Genomic DNA, 20,852 nt, shown 5'->3' on the forward strand with positions numbered 1-20,852 from the left:
TTTGTACCAGCGGTGATTTAATGTAAATGTAAACATATTATTTCATACAATTTACAGCAATTTTAAACATTATTAATTATTTCTTACAACCATTTTTAAAGTTTTAACCTAAAGGTTCCCAGCAGCTGCTTATATTCACAACCAGAGATAACGGTGAAGGGTCCTAAATGACTGACTATATGCTGTATTCTGCATAGCCTTGTCTATATGACCTGTGTGAACATGGTGTAATCATAAACAACCTCTCTCATAGTCTGTAATGACTTCACAAAAATTATTTACACAAATCAACTATCAACACCAAAATTTTAAAGACACAGAGAGAATAAAAACACTACTGAGCAAGCGTGACAAGTGCTGAGCATCCTTACCTGACCATGTTCCTCATCAGCAGGAAGAAGGCTTCTCTGGCTGAGGTACAAATGTTCTTACCATAGATAGCCATCTGTTGAAGAAGAGGAAAAAAAGCACAGTAGAATAAGGTTGTTGATGAAATGAACAAAGGATAGCTGGTGTGCAATACTATTCTTGCTAAAAACCAATACTCACCATTATATAAGCATTTTGGTTCATGTAGCGTATGAATTTCTCCAAACACCAGAAACAGCATTTCAGACAGTGCATTATGAACCTGGACAGACTGTTGTCAAAACCTAAGTGGATTAACATGTACAAGATCAGTAGAAATGGTAAATGGACCTGCACTTCTATTGCGCTTTTCTAGTCATTCGACCACACAAAGGGCTTTCACACTACGAGTCACATTTATCCATTCACACACATTCATGCAGAGTAAAGGGTGCCATTTGCTAGTTAATTTAACACTGCAGAATATAACACTCTTGTGCACTCCCACATCAAAAGAACAGCTACTAGGAGCAATTTGGGGTTTAGTGTCTTGCCCTGGGATACTTAGTCATGTTGACTGATCTTCAGATTAAATGGTAAATGGTAAATGGACTGCACTTGTACAGTGCTTTTCTAGTCTTTTGACCTCTCAAAGCGCTTTCACCCTATATGTCACATTCACCCATTCACACACATTCACGTACTGGTGGCCGAGGGTTCCACACAAGGTGCCACCTGCTACTCAGTAACCATTTATATGAATGCGCATTCCGATGATGATGGTTCATGATAAATAGACGACACTTGTATAGTGCTTTTGTAGTCTTTTGACCACTCAAAGCGCCTTCACCCTACATGTCACAATAACCCATTCACACACTGGTGGGTACCAAGGGTACCGTACAATGTGCCACGTGCTACTCAGCAACCATTCATACGAATGCACACTCTGATGATGATGGTTCAGTATCTTGCCCAGGGATACTTTGACATGGAGAAGCCGGGATCAAACCACTGGCCTTCCCATTAGAAGACAACCTCTGAGCCACAACCAATGTTTGTTTGTTTACTTGTATGTGTGTGTGTGTGTGTGTGTGTGTGTGTGTATGTGTATGTATGTGAGTGAGTCAGTGAGTCAGTGAGTTAGTGAACCTTTTAGTTTCTGTTCCAGGTACTCCAGTATGATCCGGACCAGTTGGGCAACTGAAATAATTAGAGCTCCAAATGCCAGTGACCCTGTGTGATACCTGAAGATCAATAGGTGGGACAAAAAATTGTTTGTTATGCATTACTAATTTTGGATAAAAGATGAAACACCACCAATTTTAGATGTTTACAAACAGTTTGACAAATGATTAATCCTCAGGTTTAGTAATCTGAGTTTGTCCTGACCTGACAACCCTGCTAAATGATGAAAAAAGCGGACATGGTGGGATGTCCTGAGGCTTCCTCTTGGCCCAGTAGTAGCTAGCAAATGTCCCAGCAAGAGTGCACTGCTCCAGGGCCAAGCTGAAGTTGACCAGCCAGAGGAAAACCAGTAGGTTGGACAGCTGCAGCAAGAAGAGGTAGCGGTGGTAGGTTGTCTCTCCACCATAGAAGGCGAACAGGCACTGAGAATCCAGACACAATGCTGATTTGAAGACGTTGGTTCTGTTGAAGGTCTGAGAGACGTGAGAGGGAGATTGGAGGAGACTTCTTTAGCAAATCTTTGAGTAGATTTGTACAATTTATGCAAAACAGCCATTCTGAATACAAACATTTTGTTGATCAACAGAGGGAAGCATTTCAGTTGCCCCAAATCATAGCTGCAAGCTGCAGTGAGTGGTTTTTATACTTCAAAACTGAGGAAACTCACTTATGCTAACACACATAACTAGTTACACTCTAGCTGCACTCTGTGTGAACTGAAAAGTAGAGATAAACAACTCATTACAGGGTAAGACAAAGTATGTGGAATTTCATATGAACAAAATGTTCTGCCAAAAGGTCTGTTCTGGTTATATATGTGGCAGTGTTCCTGTCCAGTCCAGAGGGAAGGCCTAATATAGTAAGATCATTGTTGTCTGTGTGTTTAGGAGGGGCTAGCCAATTACAGAGACTGCGAGTACACCTCTGTTAAGCTATAAAAGATGTGAGATGTATTAGAGGATTTGGATTTTTTTATGTGTACGCTTTAGATGACCCCATCACTCATGTGCACCTCTTTATGTAATAAATGAATGATCAATAAACACAGGCTGTTAAACTTGTAATTTCTGCCTCTATAGTTTTTAAACAACTAAACAAACAACATAGAACAACAGAAGAGAGACGAAAAATGTCAATTAAATTAAATAGAAAACAAAGACAATCAAGGCCTTTTGGTAAGGTTGTGGCCATGTAAGGTCATTCAGTTGTGTAGGGGTGTTGGGTGTGTGTGTGTGTGTGTGTGTGTGTGTGTGTGTGTGTGTGTGTGTTTGTGAGTGTGCATAAATATGTGCCAGTTTGCCCACACATGTGCAGGGGGGACAGGGACCCAAAAGGCAGGAAATGAACAAGCAGAGAAATGAGAAAAAAGAAGGTAGGAGCAGGTGGTTTATGAAGTCCCATGTTTTAACCATAAATTTGAATTTGGTGTTATCTTTATCATAATTTTTAAACTGTTCTCTTTCTTCCTCTCATTCTCTTACAGCTAAACATTGTTTTTTTATTTGTGCTGTGTGAGGTAGTGGTTCCCTTTTCAGCTGCTTCCAGGCCCTGTGGAGGGAGCTAGCTGTCAGAGGTATTCCATTTCCATCATCCCTCCTGAATGCCTGTCAGGGGTCCTGAATAGCCCTCAGACCCATCAGGAGTGAGCCTGATGGGGAGAGAAAGCACAAAAAAGCCCCATATACAGTTTGATTTGCCAAAATAAGATTAGCATTAATGGATGTAGAACGTTGTGCATTAAAAATGAGAGGTTTTAAAAAATTAAAATATTTAAGCAATAGATAACACTGACGATGATGATGACATTAATAACAATGATGCTAATAATAACAATGACAAAATATTCACATAATATTATTGATAATTTTTTAATTTGCTATGACAATTGCAGTGCCAGTTGCTCCTCAAATCCCTGCTAGTTTTTAGCTATTTTTTTCTATTTTTTCAACTCCATGGACCCTCCTGCTGAAGCATGACTTTTCTGCAATAGAGAAGCCGCTATTAACATCAGAAAAAGTTGTGTAGGTTTTGGACACTGAATGCAGCAGACTGCAAGAGAATCCCCACCAATAGCATACACCAAGCGGCCAGTCAGACCAACGGGGTGAAACAAAATAGAGAGTGCCAGAGAGTGGGAGGAGAGCTTGTATCAGGGCAAGGCTGACCCAATGTGGACAGAGAGCTGTTCCTCTACCAAGCCTGCCTCTGGCTAATGGATCCGGTTGCAGGAGAATAAAGTGGATGAGATGTGATTGAGGCTCACTCAGCAACGGGAAATCAGAGATTGCTGTGTGCACATCTTAACAGAGACATGGTTAACCCCTAACATCCCAGATTGAGCTGTTGCACTGGATGGGCAGACCTTGCTCAGGGACACAAGACTCTGATGCGAATTGTATAATGCCCATGCAGCAACATGCCCAAGAAACCACATAGAATCGTCTTAGTAGCTGCTGATTTTAATTAACTCATCCTTCAACTCCAAAGATGTAGCAGGATCAAGGACAACTTTAAATTTAATTTTTTAAACTATATTTCAAAAAGTGATGACAAAATCTACCTTGTTCCTTGTAATGATAATTATAGTAGCAATAATAATGATAGTGATGTTAATAATAACAAATATAATAATAATAATGATAATAATACACATCATCATCATTATAGTCGTATTTATAGATGGTTAGTCATAATTGATAGTTATTAAGAGATGTAGTAATAACAAATTCCACAATGACGGTACTGTTAGTCGTGATTTAAGTGATGATATAACAAAGTAAATAAATATATATACAAACAAAAAAAAACAACTGGGTATATCTCAGAGATGTAGGTAAGTGTTACAGTATATTAGTGTGTTACTCTGGTAGTACTACCACTATAAGTAACTATTACTAGTTATTTAACCACAAGATCCCGAGAGGGAGTTTGTTAGTGGTTTCTTTCCAAAATTGTTTTATGGGTGAGCAGTTCAAGATTACATAAATGTAGTAGTCTGTAGTGTTTTTAGGCCAGAGTGAGCAGTTTCCAGAGTCTAAGAGGTCTGTTAAATGCATCTGTTTGACAGTGATGTTTGTGCTATGGTTGACATTGTATGGTATGAGTTGGAGGATTGGTTTATTTGTCATTGTAAATGTGTTTGTACACATTGTGTTCCAGCAGCCATTGCCAAGTGATACTGATAGATCTTTCTCCCATTTTGAGATAGGTCTTTTTTTTCTTCTTTTTTTGTCTATTCTTTGTCAGTTTTGATGAGTTTAAAGAGTTTTGAAAGGATTTTTGTTGGTGTTGTGAATTTAAATATTTTGTCTATTGGTGTGGATGTTTGAATATTGCATTGTTTTAAGTTTGAATTGACTGTCCTGACACATTTGACTTGTTTTATGGTTTATGCTGTGCTTTTGGACTAGCTCCTTTAAAGGGTATGAAGGCTGGGTTTTGCATTATGTGTTGAAGCTGGGTCATACCTTTGTCTTTCCATGTAGTGAGATTTAGTGGGTATTTTGTCCTGAAGAAAGTCTTGATTGTTCAATAGTGGTGTATGTTTAAAGGGTATGTGTGTTTTTTGCATGATTTTATGACAATTTTCCACTAGGCTTTTGGGACTATAGCTATAATAGCATTTTACAGCAGTGGTGCTTATGAAGGGAGAGGATGCAATATGTAATTCATTGCTTTGTTCTATGTCTGTTCAATCAGTGGGTCCATGTCATTATAGTCTGTTGACTGGCCAGAAAATAGTTGACAAAGTTTGGTGCATGTAGTTGTCCAAGATTTTGGGGTTTTCTTAGTTTGGGGAGCTTCTTTTTCAGTTTCTTATATGTCCAGTAGAACTTTGTTATTATTGAGTCTAGGGGAAGTGAACCATGTGGAATTTGGGCAAAATGGGAACTGAAAAAAAGATAGTTTATGTTGAGCAGTGTTGTCATCTTAGTGACTGCTATTCTTCTAATTGGAGAGTGTGATAGATTCATCCATCTTTGACTGTTGTGCAGAGTGGGTCAAAATTTAGGTGTAATAGTTCTCACAGTTTTGGTAAGATGGTAATACCTAAGTATCTTATGGTGTCTGTGGGAGGAGGAATTGGTGATGCAGGATCACAAACAGAGGATCCCAGCTCTTTATTGAGTGATGTAATAGTGCTGATATTGATTAGTTGATAGAGCAATTTGAGATTTTAGAGAATTTCCTGAACGGATTTACGTAGATGAGATGTTACGTCCACCAACGAAGCCACAAGCTCCATGCTGTCACTCCTCAGAAAATCCAAGTACTGCCTAGCTTTGGCATTCTTCTGTTGGGACAAAAACATCTCCAGGCCTTTCCTGACAACCAACAACCTTTCCAGGACCCTTGTATTACAAAGCCACCTCACATTATTACAGAGAAGTATAAACCTACAAATTAAGACAAATATCGTGGAAATTGGGAAAAAAAAATAGTTGTTCAACCAATCTAAAAGAGTCCCATTTAGTCTGGCAGGACGGTGTTAAATCATATACAAAAAAGGCCCTCTACTATGCCAGAACAAAGTATTACTCATCGTTAATTGAGGAAAATAAAAACAATCCCATGTTTCTTTTTAACACTGTAGCGAGGCTGAAACAGAGACACAGCTCTATAGAGCCCTGTATTCCTTCACCCCTCAGCAACAATGGCTTTTCTTTAATGATTTAATAATAAATTATATAAATAAATAACTAAATTTCCACTGTTATGTGGATGATACGCAACTGTATCTATCTATGGCCAGATGAGGCCGGTCAGTTATCGAAACTACAAGGGACATGCTAAGGACATAAAAGCCTGGATGAGATGCAGTTTCCTGATGTTAAATTCAGACAAAACTGAAGTTATTGCACTTGGTCCCTAACACATCAGAAACTCTTTTTCAAATTTTTCTAGATGGCATTGCCTTGGCCACCAGCGTAACCATGAAGAACCTCTGAGTTATATTCAATCAAGATTTTTCTTTTGCCTCTCATGTAAAACACAAATCAAGGACTGCATTCTTTTACTTGCTTAATACTGCAAAAACGAGGCATATCCTGTCTCAAACAAATGCCAAAAAGATAGTGCACACATTTGTTACTTCTAGGCTGGATTATTGTAACTCCTTATTATTGGGTTACCCCAACAGCTCCCTAAAGACTCTCCATCTGGTCCAGAATGCTGCAGCACATGCACTAACGGGAATAAAGAAAAATATAATATTATAAAATATATAATAAATACAATATTTCTCCTGTTTTAGCTTCTTCTTCGAACTGGCTCCCTGTGAAATCCAGAATTTAATTTAAAATCCTTCTACTTACTTACAAAGCTCTAAATGATCAGGCTCCATCATATCTTTCACAGCTCACAGTTCCCAATCATCCTTCAAGAGCACTGCGCTCTGAAAATGCAGGGTTACTTGTGGTTCCTAAAGTCTCCAAAAGTAGGATGGGAGGCAGAGCCTTCAGCTACCACACTCTTCTTTTATGGAACCATCTTCCCTTTTCAGTCTGGGAGGCAGACACTGTCTCCATTTTTCAGAGTTGACTTAAGACTTTCCTCTTTGATAAAGCTTATAATTCGGGCTGGCTCTGGATTGCCTTGGACCAGTCCGTAGTTAGGCTGACATAGGTTTAGTTAGCCTGGGGACTTTCTATGATACACTGAGCTACTCTGTCCTTCTCTTGCTGTCTTTATCTGCAAACACTCATGTCCTGCATGACACAACCTACATGACACTTCATTTACTCTCTCTTGCTGTATCATAGATCTCACAAACAATTTGTTTATTGACTCATAGGGAGATTTTAATTGTGGAAGTTTTGTTGCCTTTGTATTTTGAAGAGAATGCAGGCTGAAATGTCTGTGCTTTGTGTCATAGTATCATCTGACATTTCCACTCTTCATGACTCCAGCTGTCTCTTTCCAAATCAAACAAATTGACTTTGTGCTGGATTGGGGCAATATGAATGCATATTACTCTGTCTCTGCCTTCTCTCAACGTAATGTACACTGATGCCAAAGTCTTGCTTTCTTGTGCCCGCAGGATGGAACATGAACACCCGTTAGCTGTTGGCTAACTTGCTAATTTTGAGCGGACGCCTATTTAGCAGACCACTGAACGCTGACATGTGATGACTTCATTGTCATATGCTGGCTGTCAAGGTTGCCATGACAACGATGTCAAACAGGGAAATTATTAAATTTAAGGCTTAATCTCAGGCCAGGATCGCTGTAACAATCTTCATATAGACTAGATTTTAAAAAACAGAATATTTATTGATAAAAAATATAAACTTTTTTTTTTTTTAGTAGGAAATGTTTACTTCATCACATTGTATTATTGCACTCCTAATACGATATGTGGGCTGGGTCTGGATTTACTTGCTGCCCAGTTTGGATCTCAATGGTGAGTTGTACAGTGTCTTGAACCCAGTTGATAAATGAATATCCAAACCCAAATTTGTGTACTGTTGTAAATAAAAATGTCCAGTTGATTCAGTTGAGACATTTTTTTGCATCTAGCTCAGCTATTATGTTTTCCTTGTTAGTCTGAGTTGTGTGATGAATTATAATGGGTAGCCTGCGTGTGTTATTGCATGCATGTCAGCCTTTTATAAAACCTTTTTGAACGATGTGTACTATAAATGGAGTGTCTGTTTCAAGAAGACTTGCCAACACACCCTCCTAAGACACAACTCTGGCAACTGGAAGCTCTGTTTTGCAAAACGTGAAGTTAGTGACACCAGCGGCCATAGTCAAATGCATCCCCAAAGCCAGAACAGGTTGATGTTGAATCAAATTTTAAACTGCTGGCTAAGGCTAAATGTAGATTGGATAAAATCATAATTCATCCCTAATTCATAATTCGGTAGTAATGTCACCAGAGTTCACTAAAATTAACATAGACTCAGTGTGTAGATTTGCAAAAATGTCATCATTTAACCGCTGGCTGTCATGGTGGTGTCCCGCAAACCATGTGGGCTTCTTAGATAATTGGCTAACTTTCTGAGGAAAACCTGGTCATGTCAGGAGAGACAGCATTCATCCTACTTTAAATGGAGCCACTCTCCTCTTTAGGAATCTGGCTGAGTTTATTCAAGTTGGGACCAGGGAGTGGAGTGGCAGTCTTACACACTTCTCTGAGTGTCCTCTAGTACAATCACACACACATAGTTATTGATTTCTGCATCCAAGCCATCAACTTGGCTGTTAGACCCCATCCCAACTAGGCTACTTAGGGAAGTTTTACCCTTAATTGACAATTCTTTATTCGATATAATCAACGTGTCTTTATTAACAGGCTATGTACCGCAGTCCTAGTAGAAATCATTAAACCGCTGGATTGACCTCTTGAAGCCCATTGTCAATCCAGAGATTTTTAGGAAACTACAGACCGATATCTAATCTCCCTTTTATTTCTAAAATCCTTGAAAAAGTAGTCGCTAATCAGCTTTGTGACTTTCTTCAAAAAAATAGATTATTCAAGGATTTTCAGTCAGGATTTCAGGAGTTCATCATAGTACAGAGACAACACTAGTAAAAAACTACTAATGACTTATTGATTGCCTCTGATTAAGGACTTGTCTCTGTAGTAATTTTATTAGATCTCAGTACCACATTTGATGCCACTGACCATCAAATCCTTCTGCTCAGACTGGAACATTTAATTGGCCTTTAAGGAGCAGCACTAAGCTTGTTTAAATTATACCTATCAGATCGTTCTTAGTTTGTTCATAAACTAACCTATTGTTCATTTTCTGATAAAAGCACCAAATTTGGTACAAATTTTGTTTAATATATTTAGAGGAAATCTGGATATTGGGCCACTGTAGATTGGCACTGACATGACCATGTCAGCCATTTTCCAAAATGTCTGCCTGCTGTTGCTGGTTTACATATTCCCACAAAACAAGAGACAATGCACTGCAAATCTTGTGAAAACGAAGCCAACATTCAGTAAGTAATAACCAAAGCTTTTATTATAAATGTTCAAGTATAAAAAATACCCCAAAAAACAAGTGTTACACTATAAAAAATGAAGAATTACACTTCTGTAATTGAACATTGTAGTCTCGTTCTAATAAATACCAGTAAAACAAAAAATAAAAGTAACAATGTAAACATATTTTTCAGAGTATGTCAGTGACCTAATAAGGCCTCTGTTTGAGGACGTGTTGGAGGAGCCCTGCAGATGCACAGATGAACTCAAACAAATCCTCATCCCAGAAAACTCCAAGAACCTTACAAGACAAGACATCTTATCTGGCATACAACTCAAGACGGGGCGGCGATCCTCACACATCTTCCCAGGTATTCCCAACACCAGCTAACAAAGTTGCAAGATGCAAGATATCTGTAACATCTGAAAGACAGAGAGAACATCATCATTTCACTAAATAATTGATGTCTTCCTTTTTTCTGTTCTACAGATTTTGCTGAATCCAGTGTGGAAATTCAAGTATGACCTGTATGACCTGTGAAGAGTGTTGGGGGCGTGCAGTAAAAGTAACCTGTTAGTAACCTGAGTAGTACATTACATTTAAGCAGTAATTGAGCAATTTAACTGTATGACAGATTTGTGGTAATATTACTGCAGTTACTACGTGCAGTTACTATGGGCAGTAAGATGTTACCACCAGATAGCAAGTGTTGATATTTTCTTAGCATTTTTCGACCCTTTGACATTTTTAACACCTTGTTGGACTTTTTCAGTTTTTTGGGTGAAAGTAATGCAAAAGTAGTATTCTGCATTACACTGCACAGAAAGTAATATTGTAAAGAAACTTCCCTGTAAAATGACAGTTACTAGTAATATGTACTGCATTGTATTTTGAAGTTACTTGCTTAACACTGCTTGTGAAGTTCAAAAGAACAAAACTATTAATGATATTTATTTGTATTTTTTTCTTTTCAATTGTTCTTATGGATACAGTGCACATTATATTGAAAATAAAATTCTTTATTTTTCCTGACTGATGTGATTTTCTTCACGTCTTCACGTTCCTTCACGATCATGTGTTTGTACAGATGGAGATAAAATAAAAGTATTCCATGTAGTAACACACAGCTTTTATAACAAGAAGAAAAACTTACTCTTCCTCTCTTCTCATACATCCACAGTCTGCTCTGTGGATGCTGTGGATGTTTTGTGGGCATTCAGTTTGGTTTGAGGCTAGGATGATAAGTCATGCATGATGGAGGACTTTGCTCTCGATTCATTCCTTATACAACCTAGTGTGGAAAAAAGAAAAACAATTTTTGAAATGAACAGATTTAGTCAAGAATGAACATAGATAATTTCTCACTATTTTGTTTAACAGGAGTAATAATTATACTATTGGCAAAAGACAAATACATGTTCTCTAAACTACCAGATATTAAAGTCTGGGTAAAGTGATAATTAAAATGTGTTCTGAGTTTGTCACATCACAGAAAGATGTTATTAAACACCTGACCAAATTTGAATAACCAAAAAAATATGTAAAAGAGGGTCTCAAAATTATGAAAAAATGTACAGTATTCTCTGTTATGAAATCCTGGGGGTGTGTCCACTGGAGGAGCAGAGGTCACGCCCAGTTGGGGGACTATGCTAATGATGCTTCTCACTTTCATACAGTATTCATTGTCAGGGGCGGGGTTATGCTAAATATAGCTCCATTGCATCGTCAAGCTATGATTTAGGCCCACCCAAAAAATCTTCAAACAGGAAAATGGTGAAAAAACAGTAAACCCTCTAACTCCGCAATTCAGGCAATTCAGGACTATATGGTAAAGGGTCTTTGTAATCTGTTTTCAACAATCAATTTTCAATTTTTAGAATGTGTTTTGAAACAAATTTCTGAATTCACTTTACCCAGACTTAAATTACCTCTTAAAATGAATATAGTTTATAAGAGGTTTATAGTGATCAAAAAGATTTCAGAATACTTTCTGTCATAGATAATTCTATAGAAATCCCACCAAGATTGTGTGGGAAAGATTATACTGTCTTTACAACAAACATTTTCAAGTAAAAAGTAATCTCCTGCAGTTTATATAACAGAGTTGTTATGTGCAAGCAACAAACCAGGCGTCTGTGAAATGACACTTTTCTCTGTAAATGTAGCTTATGCATTCTCACAAATAAGTCTGCTTCAGCAGGCATTCAGTGCACTCCTGCATGATAACCAGCGGTGGTGCAGAAACAGTTTATAGTTGTTTGTTAAACAGCAGAGGAAACATTTTATCAGCAACTTTACCATTGGTATTTCTTTTCCTCTTCACTGGGCATCTTAACCCATTTTCCACATGTGCACCTACTAACAAGGAAGTGTATTAGAAACTAAGTAAAAGCGGAGCGTGAGTAAAAGAAAAAATCCACCATATGATTCAACAGTGGCTCTGATAATTGTTTACTCACCATGCAAAGATGGTTTGCAGAAGTCTGTTGCGGAGGTTCGCGCTGTAAACTTTCATCATCCAGACCGTATTCTGGATCTTACATGTAAGGCTGTGTCTCAAAGGTCGCCATGTCCGAATAACAACAACAGACTACTGCTGCGTTCCGAATCTCATACTTTTTCTTTATACTTTTAGTACGTACTGCAGCTGCCCTTACAAAGTACATACTGTTGCATGCAGTATCCATACAATTGAAACACACTAAGCCATTTTAAGGGAACATTCGTTCAAATACTTGTTGACATTTTTTTCCTCATTTATCCATTTAGCTTCGTGCAGTGATAGTATATTAACATATTAATTGTACACACGAGTCGCAAAACATTATTAGTACTTACACTTGAATGCCCTGCCATCTGTCATTGTGGTGTCTGTCGTTCCATCTAACCAAATGTCATCCGTCAGTAAGCTGTCAGATGTTTGTGCTCTCTCGGCTTGGTTTGTATTCGCACAACACACTGTGACGTATGTGACGTATCATCAGCTGTGCAGAGGATTGTGGGTCAGAATAGCTAGAAAAGCATGCTGGCTTGCACACTGCAAAATGCGGCCGGATGTAGTAGGACATCCTGGTATTTCTGGCAATCTGCATTTCACATACTTCGTACTAGGACATATAAATCTTTTCTTGAAATAGTATGGTAGTATGGGTATTAGAACACAGGGTACGTGAGTTTGTCTTTTTACTGTTTGCAACCCGAACTTCTGCATCGACAGATGCCTCTTCTCGGGTGGCTTCGGCAAGCCGACCAATCAGCAAAATGGGCTAGGAGGGAGGCAAGTATGGAGCGGGAGGAGAAGGAAGCTGAAAACAACAGTCTCAGAGCTCTGCTGAAAACAGGGCTGAGGATTTCAGTACAGTTTTCTGAAGATCTGGAGTTTTTTCTGGATAGTGAATGATACAACGCTGCTCCACTAGAGTTCGAGATCAATATTCAAGATACTGAAAATGTGCATAATATGTCCTGTAAGATAACAATCATGACTGGATTACTGAATTTCAGGGCTAAAGAAAAATACTATACTTGGTGCATTAATCCAAGAGCTGGAATGTAACATACAAGTACATTTACTCAAGGACTATACTTAAATACAAGTCTAAGGAGTCTAAGTTTTATTGGAAATATTGGATTGTTTAGTTTTGTATTATTGATAATTGATTTTGCTAAACACTTTACAAATTTTTGCACACAAACCATACAAAAATATACAAGTTCAGCTAAAAGAAATGTTGATTAATCAGATAATTACTTTGCAGTGTTTTTTATAATAGTGTCGGTCATTTTTCATGCAAAAAATCATGCCATGGTTTCAGCTTCACATATTTATGTAGAAGAACTTGTTGCTTTTCCTTTAAATTATTTTAATTCTTTTGATTTATCTAATTTCTTTAAACTTTTTTTGCATGCTTACCTTTACATTTAATACCTTTTACAGTGTGGTATTTGTACTTTTTACTTAGGCTTTGTCTAACTAAAGAATCTGAATACTTCTGATGCTGACACAGCAAATGTTTTGTTATTGCTGGTTTTTGTTTTTCCTGTAGATTTTTCACCAGTACTAACACTCAAATTTACTCCTTTTAAGTTTATTCAACAGTAAGCCTATGTCAGTTTCACTACTGTAGGAGTTCTTCTTACAGCCTTTTTTAGTGTCATGTCTCAAGTCTTGTTCATGTGTCAGAGTCGTTGCACACGTCACTAAACCTGGCCTTATATCGTGTTTGGGGGCATTACCTTTGCTAACAGATTACTTATGATCAATGGGATTCATCATTGAGCAAATCTAGTCAGATCAGATTTGGATGGTTAAGAATGTTTGATGCATCTTGAGTTGACTTCTCATATATTTTCTCTTAGCAGAAAATTGAGAGAATATATGAGAGAAATTTAAGAGAATGTTGCTGCATGGGGCCAATGAATGTCATTCATAATTACAATATAGCTTGATCACAACATGTTTATATTCCTTCTACCCAGTATCTGAATGTATACTGTACCAAGAGCGACACGTGGCAGCTGAGTTAGTTTAGCCTATTCTTCAAAACAATAACAACAACAAAAACATAAAATTGTTTATAATTTGCCTTTTTTATCAAAACCAATTACAACTGCAATAGCCCTACCACATAGGAGCTCAGCCAATGTTTTGCAACATGTGATGAAATGAAAAAGCAGAAAAATAAAAGCTTAAATCCCTGGAGAGCTAAATTACTTTAAATGTTGTTTCCACTAATTTATAGTTCCATGCACTGTCATTTACTTAAACATTGTAACAAAGGACAATACTTTGAACATAGTAACATAGACATGTAAAAGTAATAACATCTATAATTGCTCAGGTGACATTTGAAAGAATGACTGAAAGGATAAAAGGTGAGCTGTGAGTTGGCAAAGTGAGTTGGCTGGTCTTCAGTGGCATTATTGGTATCAAGCGCTAACTGCCAACTGAAGTTTGCAGTGAAAGCCCACAGCTTATATACCCACAGGTGATCTGTTGCCTTTAATACTCAAAATAGAAATGCTTGAAATTGAATGGGGGTGTCTGTAAACATGCAAAATTAAGTGCATTCATGAATAACATAAGTAACAGGGCCATTACATATAAAACTCATCTGCGCCACATTTGCTCTAGTATCCACAATATGACAAAATAACAGAACAGTTTTCACTGATTCACGGTACAATATAATAAAAATACATTATAGTCCATAGAATTTTTATTGAGTGTAAACGGTAATTTAAGAGAAGCCATGAGGTTTGTTGATAAATTGCATCTTGGTAAGAACATGCTATGAGTTAAGTGATAGTTTGTGTGTGTTTATTTGTATGTGTGTGTTTTGTTTGTCATGTCTGCTCCTCTGCAGCCTCTCCTCACACACCTCTCTCCTAATCAGCCTGATTTCTTCCACCTGCAGTGCTTACCTCTCTCTCTCCCTCTGCCTGGCTGTACCCTTGTCAGCAGTAACCACCCACCTCCACCTGTTGCTCATTTCCTGTCTCCGCCTATATAACCTGCCCTGTGTCTCACCCTCAGTGCCAGATTGTTCTTTGTGATGAGAGACTTTCCAGCATTCCGTTCCTGCCTGCCTGCCTGCCTGTTGCCAACTCTGTCCGTCCCTGACTAACCTGCTTCGACTCTGCCCCGGTGATCCGACCTGCCTTCCGATTCCCGACACTGAGTGTGATCTGTGCCTTCCTCCCTCCTGCTCCCTGAGACGGGAAGGAATTAAGCGAGCCTGCTCTCCGGTGAGATCCGCCATCGTTGGGGTAGATTCCACTGCTCTACTCGACTCACCTATTCTGCTCTTCCGGTGAGTTCCCCGCCCGAACCACGTCATCGGTTCGGCCAGCTCAAAGGTTCGACTCAGCGGATCGCCAAAGTGGACTTGCATTCCTTTTGACGTTGTAGAGACTGTGATTTTGCTCACTTTTGGTAATAAAGCCTCTGAAAGACTCTGTCCAGTCCCTGTGTTGCTTTTGGGTCCAACCACTAGCCCTGACAGTACAATCTGGCCAGTCATGGACCCAGCACACACACCGTCTCCACTCGATCGCCAGGTTGGAGGGAGTCCTCAGGCAGCACGAGGAGCTCCTTTCTGCTGCCGCTGCTGAAGCCAAGATGGCGGCTGAGACACGAGCGGTCCCTTGACGCTCTCTCACTCCAACTCCAGCAATTGGCGATCCAGATCGGCAGACCAGTGATCCCTCCACCTGCTCCAGCTCCCGCTCCACTTCTCCCTGCTGATGCTCCTGAGCCCCAGGTGGGCACCCTCGAACGCTATGACGGGGATCCAGAGACATGTGGCCTGTTCCTTACAAACTGCTCCCTTTTGTTCTCCCTGCAGCCGCACACATTCGCCTCGGAACAGGCAAGGGTGGCCTTCACCATAAACCACCTAACCGGACAAGCGCGGCTGTGGCTCTCTGCCTCTGTTGTCCTCTGCCTTTGAACCCCTTCAGGGGGCTACCATATTCACCAAACTAGACCTTCACAACGCTTACCACCTGGTCCACATTCGAGAGGGAGACGAGTGGAGGATGGCATTCAACACCCCCACCGAACACTATGAGTATCTGGTCATGCCCATTGGCATGACCAACGCCCCTGCCGTCTTCCAAGCTCTCATAAACGATGTACTGAGGGACATGCTCAATAAATTTGTGTTTGTTTACCTGGATGACATCCTGATCTTTTCCCAGTCCCATGAAGAACATGTTGGTCACGCCCAGTCTGTCCTGCAGCGCTTCCTCGAAAACTCACTCTTTGTAAAGGCTAAAAAATGTGAATTCCACGTCTCCTTAGTGCCATTTCTGGGATTCATAGTGGGTGAGGGCAGTCTGCAAATGGACCCTGCCAAGGTCTCTGCTGTTGGTTCCTGGCCTGTTCCTGACACCCGCAAGCAGTTACAGCAATTCCTGGGCTTCACCAACTTCTACCGACGTTTCATCAGAAATTACAGTTCGGTGGCAGCTCCCCTCACTGCCCTTACCAGCTCTAAGGTCCCGTTCCGGTGGTCTCCTGCAGTAAGGTAGGCGTTCCAGAACCTCAAAGACCAGTTCACTTCTGCCCCCACCCTCCAGACTCCTGACCCGGACCGGCAGTTCGTGGTGGAGGTGGACGCCTCGGACACAGGGATTGGAGCTGTCCTTTCTCAACGGGCCGCATCGGACCAAAAGCTCCATCCCTGTGCCTTCTTCTCCCGCCGCCTGTCCCCTGCCAAGAGCAACTATGACATTAGGAACCGCGAACTGCTGGTGGTGAAGGAGGCCTTGAAGGAGTGGCGTCACTGGCTGGAGGGAGCCAAGGAACCCTTCCTGGTGTGGACAGACCACAAAAACCTCCTGTCAGGCCCGCTGGGCTTAGTTCTTCACCCCTTTCCACTTCACACTCTCCTACCGCCGAGGCTCCCGCAACATCAAGCCCGACGCTCTGTCCCGTCAATTCCAGAGGGAGGAAGAACACACCGGTGGTCCTGCACCCATTCTTCCGTCCCCATGTGTCGTCGGCTCTGTAACCTGGGACATCGAGGAGAGGGTGAAGTCAGCCGCCGAGGCCCAGCCGGGTCCCAGTTCCTGCCCCTCCGACCGTCTGTCGTCCCTGAAACCCTGCGGTCGGAGGTCATCCAGTGGTCCCACGCCTCCCGCTTCGCCTGTCACTCTGGCATCAAACACACACTGGACATTATCCGTCGGCGGTTCTGGTGGGCCTCTATGGAGGAGGAAACTCGAGACTTTGTGAAAGCCTGTCAAGTCTGCAATCAACACAAGAGCTCCCACCAGGCCCCGGCGGGTCTCCCCCAGCCCCTTCCCATTCCGCACCATCCTTGGTCCCACATTGCCCTGGACTTTGTCACCGGTCTGCCCCCCTCTCACGGCCACACCACCATCCTCACCGTTGTTGAAAGATTCAGTAAAATGGTCCACTTCATCCTGCTCCCCAAATTACCTTCAGCCAAGGACACGGCCCAGCTTGTGCTCCTCCATGTTTTACGACTCCATGGCATCCCAGTGGATGTGGTTTCGGACCGGGAACCCCAGTTCTCCTCGGCCTTTTGGAGGGAGTTCTGCCGTCTTCTGCGGGCTTCTACCAGTCTGTCCTCAGGCTACCACCCCAGTCCAATGGTCAGACGGAGAGGGCCAATCAGAGCCTGGAGACGGCCCTTCGGTGTGTGGCCTCACAGGATCCCTCCTCCTGGTCTCAGCAGCTCCCCTGGATCGAGTATGCCCACAACACTCTGCCCAGCTCTGCCACTGGAATCTCTCCCTTCCAGTGTGCCTACGGTTACCAGCCACCCCTGTTTCCCTCTTTGGAGAGAGAGTCTGCCTGCCCCTCCATCCAGACCTTCAACCTGGGTTCGAGCGTGTGCCGCCCTCCAACGCTCTGTCCAGTGGTATGCCTCTGCTGCCAACTATCGGTGATCCCCGGCTCCAGACTATCAAGTGGGCCAGAAGGTCTGGCTTTCGACCCAAGATCTTCCGCTCCGAGTCGACTCCCGAAAGTTGGCACTCACGTCCATTCCCCATTCTAATGGGGAACGGCCATCAGCCATACTGCAGTCTGTCTCCGGCTTCCCCGCACCATGCAGATCCATCCCACCTTCCACGTGTCCAAGCTCAAGCCAGTGCACGAAAGCCCGCTGTCCACTTTGGTGCCACCTCCTCCTCCTCCTCGCCTGGTCGACGGGTCCCCAGCGTACACAGTTCCACGCCTGATTCGGTCTCGACGCCGTGGGAGGGGTCTCCAGTACCTTGGTGGTGGTTTTGTTTTTTGAGTTTGTTTTTTTTTTCCTCTCTCTCCTTTTGGGATGTCGGGGGCCATCCCTTGAGGGGGGGTTCTGTCACGTCTGCTCCTCTGCAGCCTCTCCTCACTCACCTCTCTCCTAATCAGCCTGATTTTATTTTATTTCTTTTATTTACAGAAAAATATGAAAACAAGTATTATAACATTGGCTGACAGAGACATAATGCAAGGGATGGTTACAGCACGGAGGCTCAGTGGCTATACTGTTGGCAATTTGGACACTGCTTATCCATGTCTGGTAACCACAAGTCATGCAACATCCTCACTGGAAAGTGACTTTTCTGGACCGTTTCTGCATGAGAATATTGCTCGATCTGACTTTCCTAGCCGACTGTACTGCCTGTAGGTTCTGGATATCTGCTGCTCTCCTGATCTGTCTGCTAAAATGATATCCACAGGTGCCAAATGCAACAATATTAACTCTTGCAGTTACCTCTCCCTTACAAAGATCTCACACAAATGTTTAGTTGTTACGCTTTTACTATTGTTCGGTACCCAGCCTCATCCTGGTCCTTTCACTGCATGTAACACACCAACTTTTATAATATGTCTGGGTTACATATCTTACACATTAATGCATGCAGCTTGCTTCCAATAACGGATATGCTGTGACCGGCCAACTACAGCCAATAACCTGCCTCTGCACAACATGACTCGATGCCACATGGATCTGGAGTACCTGTAACTGTACAAAATCAACAGGATACTAACAGCATTTATCAAGAATTCATTATTAAGAGTGGCTATAGATACTGGTTCCAAAATGAAACAATCATCTGCCATCTCCTCTGAATGGTTGACATCAACCTGTACATTAAGAGTAAGCATGACATTGAGTCACTGATCACTGATTTTGACTCAGTAAGCTGTAAAAAAGGGCGGGGGGGGCGGGGGGTGGGGGTGATGACAGCTGGAAGGACGGTTGGGATCCTCCTTTGATGTCCAGTGAGGCGGGAGCTGAGGCAAAACCGCTGTATCGCTGAGGTGGGGGGAATCCCACACAGGCCGAGGCAGACCTCTGGAGTGCCAGAGCACGGCCTCCTTCAGGATCCTCCTACATGTGGAGGAGGTTGCCAAGGAGGCTGAAGGCCGCAATGAAGGTTGTCGTTGTGGCATACTGGAGGTGCAGCCAGCCTCACCATTTGGTCACCCATGAGCGGTTGGAAGGCAGTTGGATCCGTGGGCACTGCTTTAAGAGAAGGGACTGTGGCAGCTAGTGCCAAACAGGCCGTAGAGTTGTCAGAAAGGGCAGCATAGGGTTTGGAGAGGCCTAGCCGAGGGGGTGAGGCTGACATGAGTGAGCTGTTGTTGCGGCCGCGGACAACCACCTTGGCCCAGGAAGACTGGTGGTTCAGTGGTGAGCAGGAGAATGACCATGGGCCTGCAGCGGGATCCCAGACAGCAGGGTCCTGGTGGGCTGCCGCAAGGGAAGATATCTGTTTAGACTGCCGAGCGGCCACCTCCATGAAACTCGACAGCAGTGAGTCTCTCTGCCTCAGCCCCTCAGTCAGCCGTTGGATGTCTTCCTTCAGGTCAGCGATCTGTTTATTTGCATTGATAAGCAAGGTTTCCTCCTCGCAGGGCACGCTCTGCATTTTGGTGGTTAGCTAAGCCTCACCTTGTGAGTCCTCTTCCTCCTTCCTCCTCCTTCGGTCCAGACCAGCGGTTCCTCTTCCTCCTTTCTCCATGTTGACAGTCTTAACCAGGCTGTGGTGTGTCGGCTGATGAAGGCTGGTGTTGGGAATATTCTCACGCTGTCAGAAGGTTGACAGCCGGTTGTGGAAAATTCCCACGCTGTCAGTGGCAGTACAGGAGACTGAAATTCATTAAAATTAGGCGCCCTATGTGTAAAACCCGTCAACCAGTTAAAAGAGACAAGTAAAAGTCAGTTTAAAGTGCCATAGCTAGCACAGAACAATGGGCAGGAGCAGACACCGACACATGCGCAATAAAGGTGCAAAGATTCAAAGTGACAAAGAATGTCTCAGGCAGCAGAAGCCCGATGATGATGATAATGATGATGAGGAGCTCTCATGGAAGGACAGGCCCCTGCATGCTTGTACCACGACACATAGAAGAAGTGGCTGATATGGAGAAATCCTAACAATGGCTGGAAAAGGCTGATCTGAAGGACAGCACAAAAACTCTGATCATGGCAGCACAAGAGCAATAGAGGTCAGAGTTCACCACACCAGGCAGGACCCCAGGTGAAGGCTGTGCAAAGATGCCCCTGAGACAATCCAGCACATAGTAGCAGGGTGTGGGATGCAGGCAGGCACACGTACATGGAGCGTCATAACCAAGTGGCTGGCATCGTGTACAGGAACATCTGTGCTGAGTTTGGGCTGGAAGTCCCAAGCTCCAAACTGGGGGACACCCCCAAAGGTGATGAAGAATAATAGAGCTAAGATCCTGTGGGACTTCCAGATCCAGTGGTACCAGTGGTGATGGGAGCACTCGGGCTGTAACCCCCAAACTTAGACAGTTACTAACAGATTCCAGGAATAACATCTGAGATCTCAATCTAGAATGGAATGACATCTAAATATCTGCAGTCCTTTTACAAACTCAGAGTG

General features: G+C 42.3%; 1 protein-coding gene across 5 annotated transcripts in view; it reads right to left on the bottom strand.

Annotated features, from left to right (window-relative positions):
* The window catches only part of LOC121951860 (choline transporter-like protein 5-A), a 153,892-nt gene that overhangs the window by 81,644 nt on the left and 51,396 nt on the right, over positions 1-20,852 (bottom strand). For 3 of the 5 annotated variants that reach the window (XR_015778096.1, XM_088085039.1, XM_088085040.1), the window contains exons 15-18: positions 1,741-2,009; positions 1,501-1,595; positions 550-653; positions 372-445 (exon numbers count right to left, since the gene is read on the bottom strand). Coding sequence is in view for 3 of the 5 variants with exons in the window: in XM_088085039.1 (XP_087941165.1) it covers positions 372-445; positions 550-653; positions 1,501-1,595; positions 1,741-2,009 (542 nt within the window). In the remaining 2 variants the exon portion in view is untranslated. Of the gene's footprint in view, positions 1-367; positions 446-549; positions 654-1,500; positions 1,596-1,740; positions 2,010-9,490; positions 9,896-10,626; positions 10,765-11,771; positions 20,739-20,852 lie in introns of those variants that run through there. The other 2 variants (XM_088085041.1, XR_015778097.1) reach the window with 2 other exon arrangements.

This window comes from Plectropomus leopardus, chromosome 12, assembly GCF_026936395.1.
Source record: "Plectropomus leopardus strain MGB_pleo_1.0 chromosome 12, ASM2693639v1, whole genome shotgun sequence".
NCBI lineage: Eukaryota > Metazoa > Chordata > Actinopteri > Perciformes > Serranidae > Plectropomus > Plectropomus leopardus.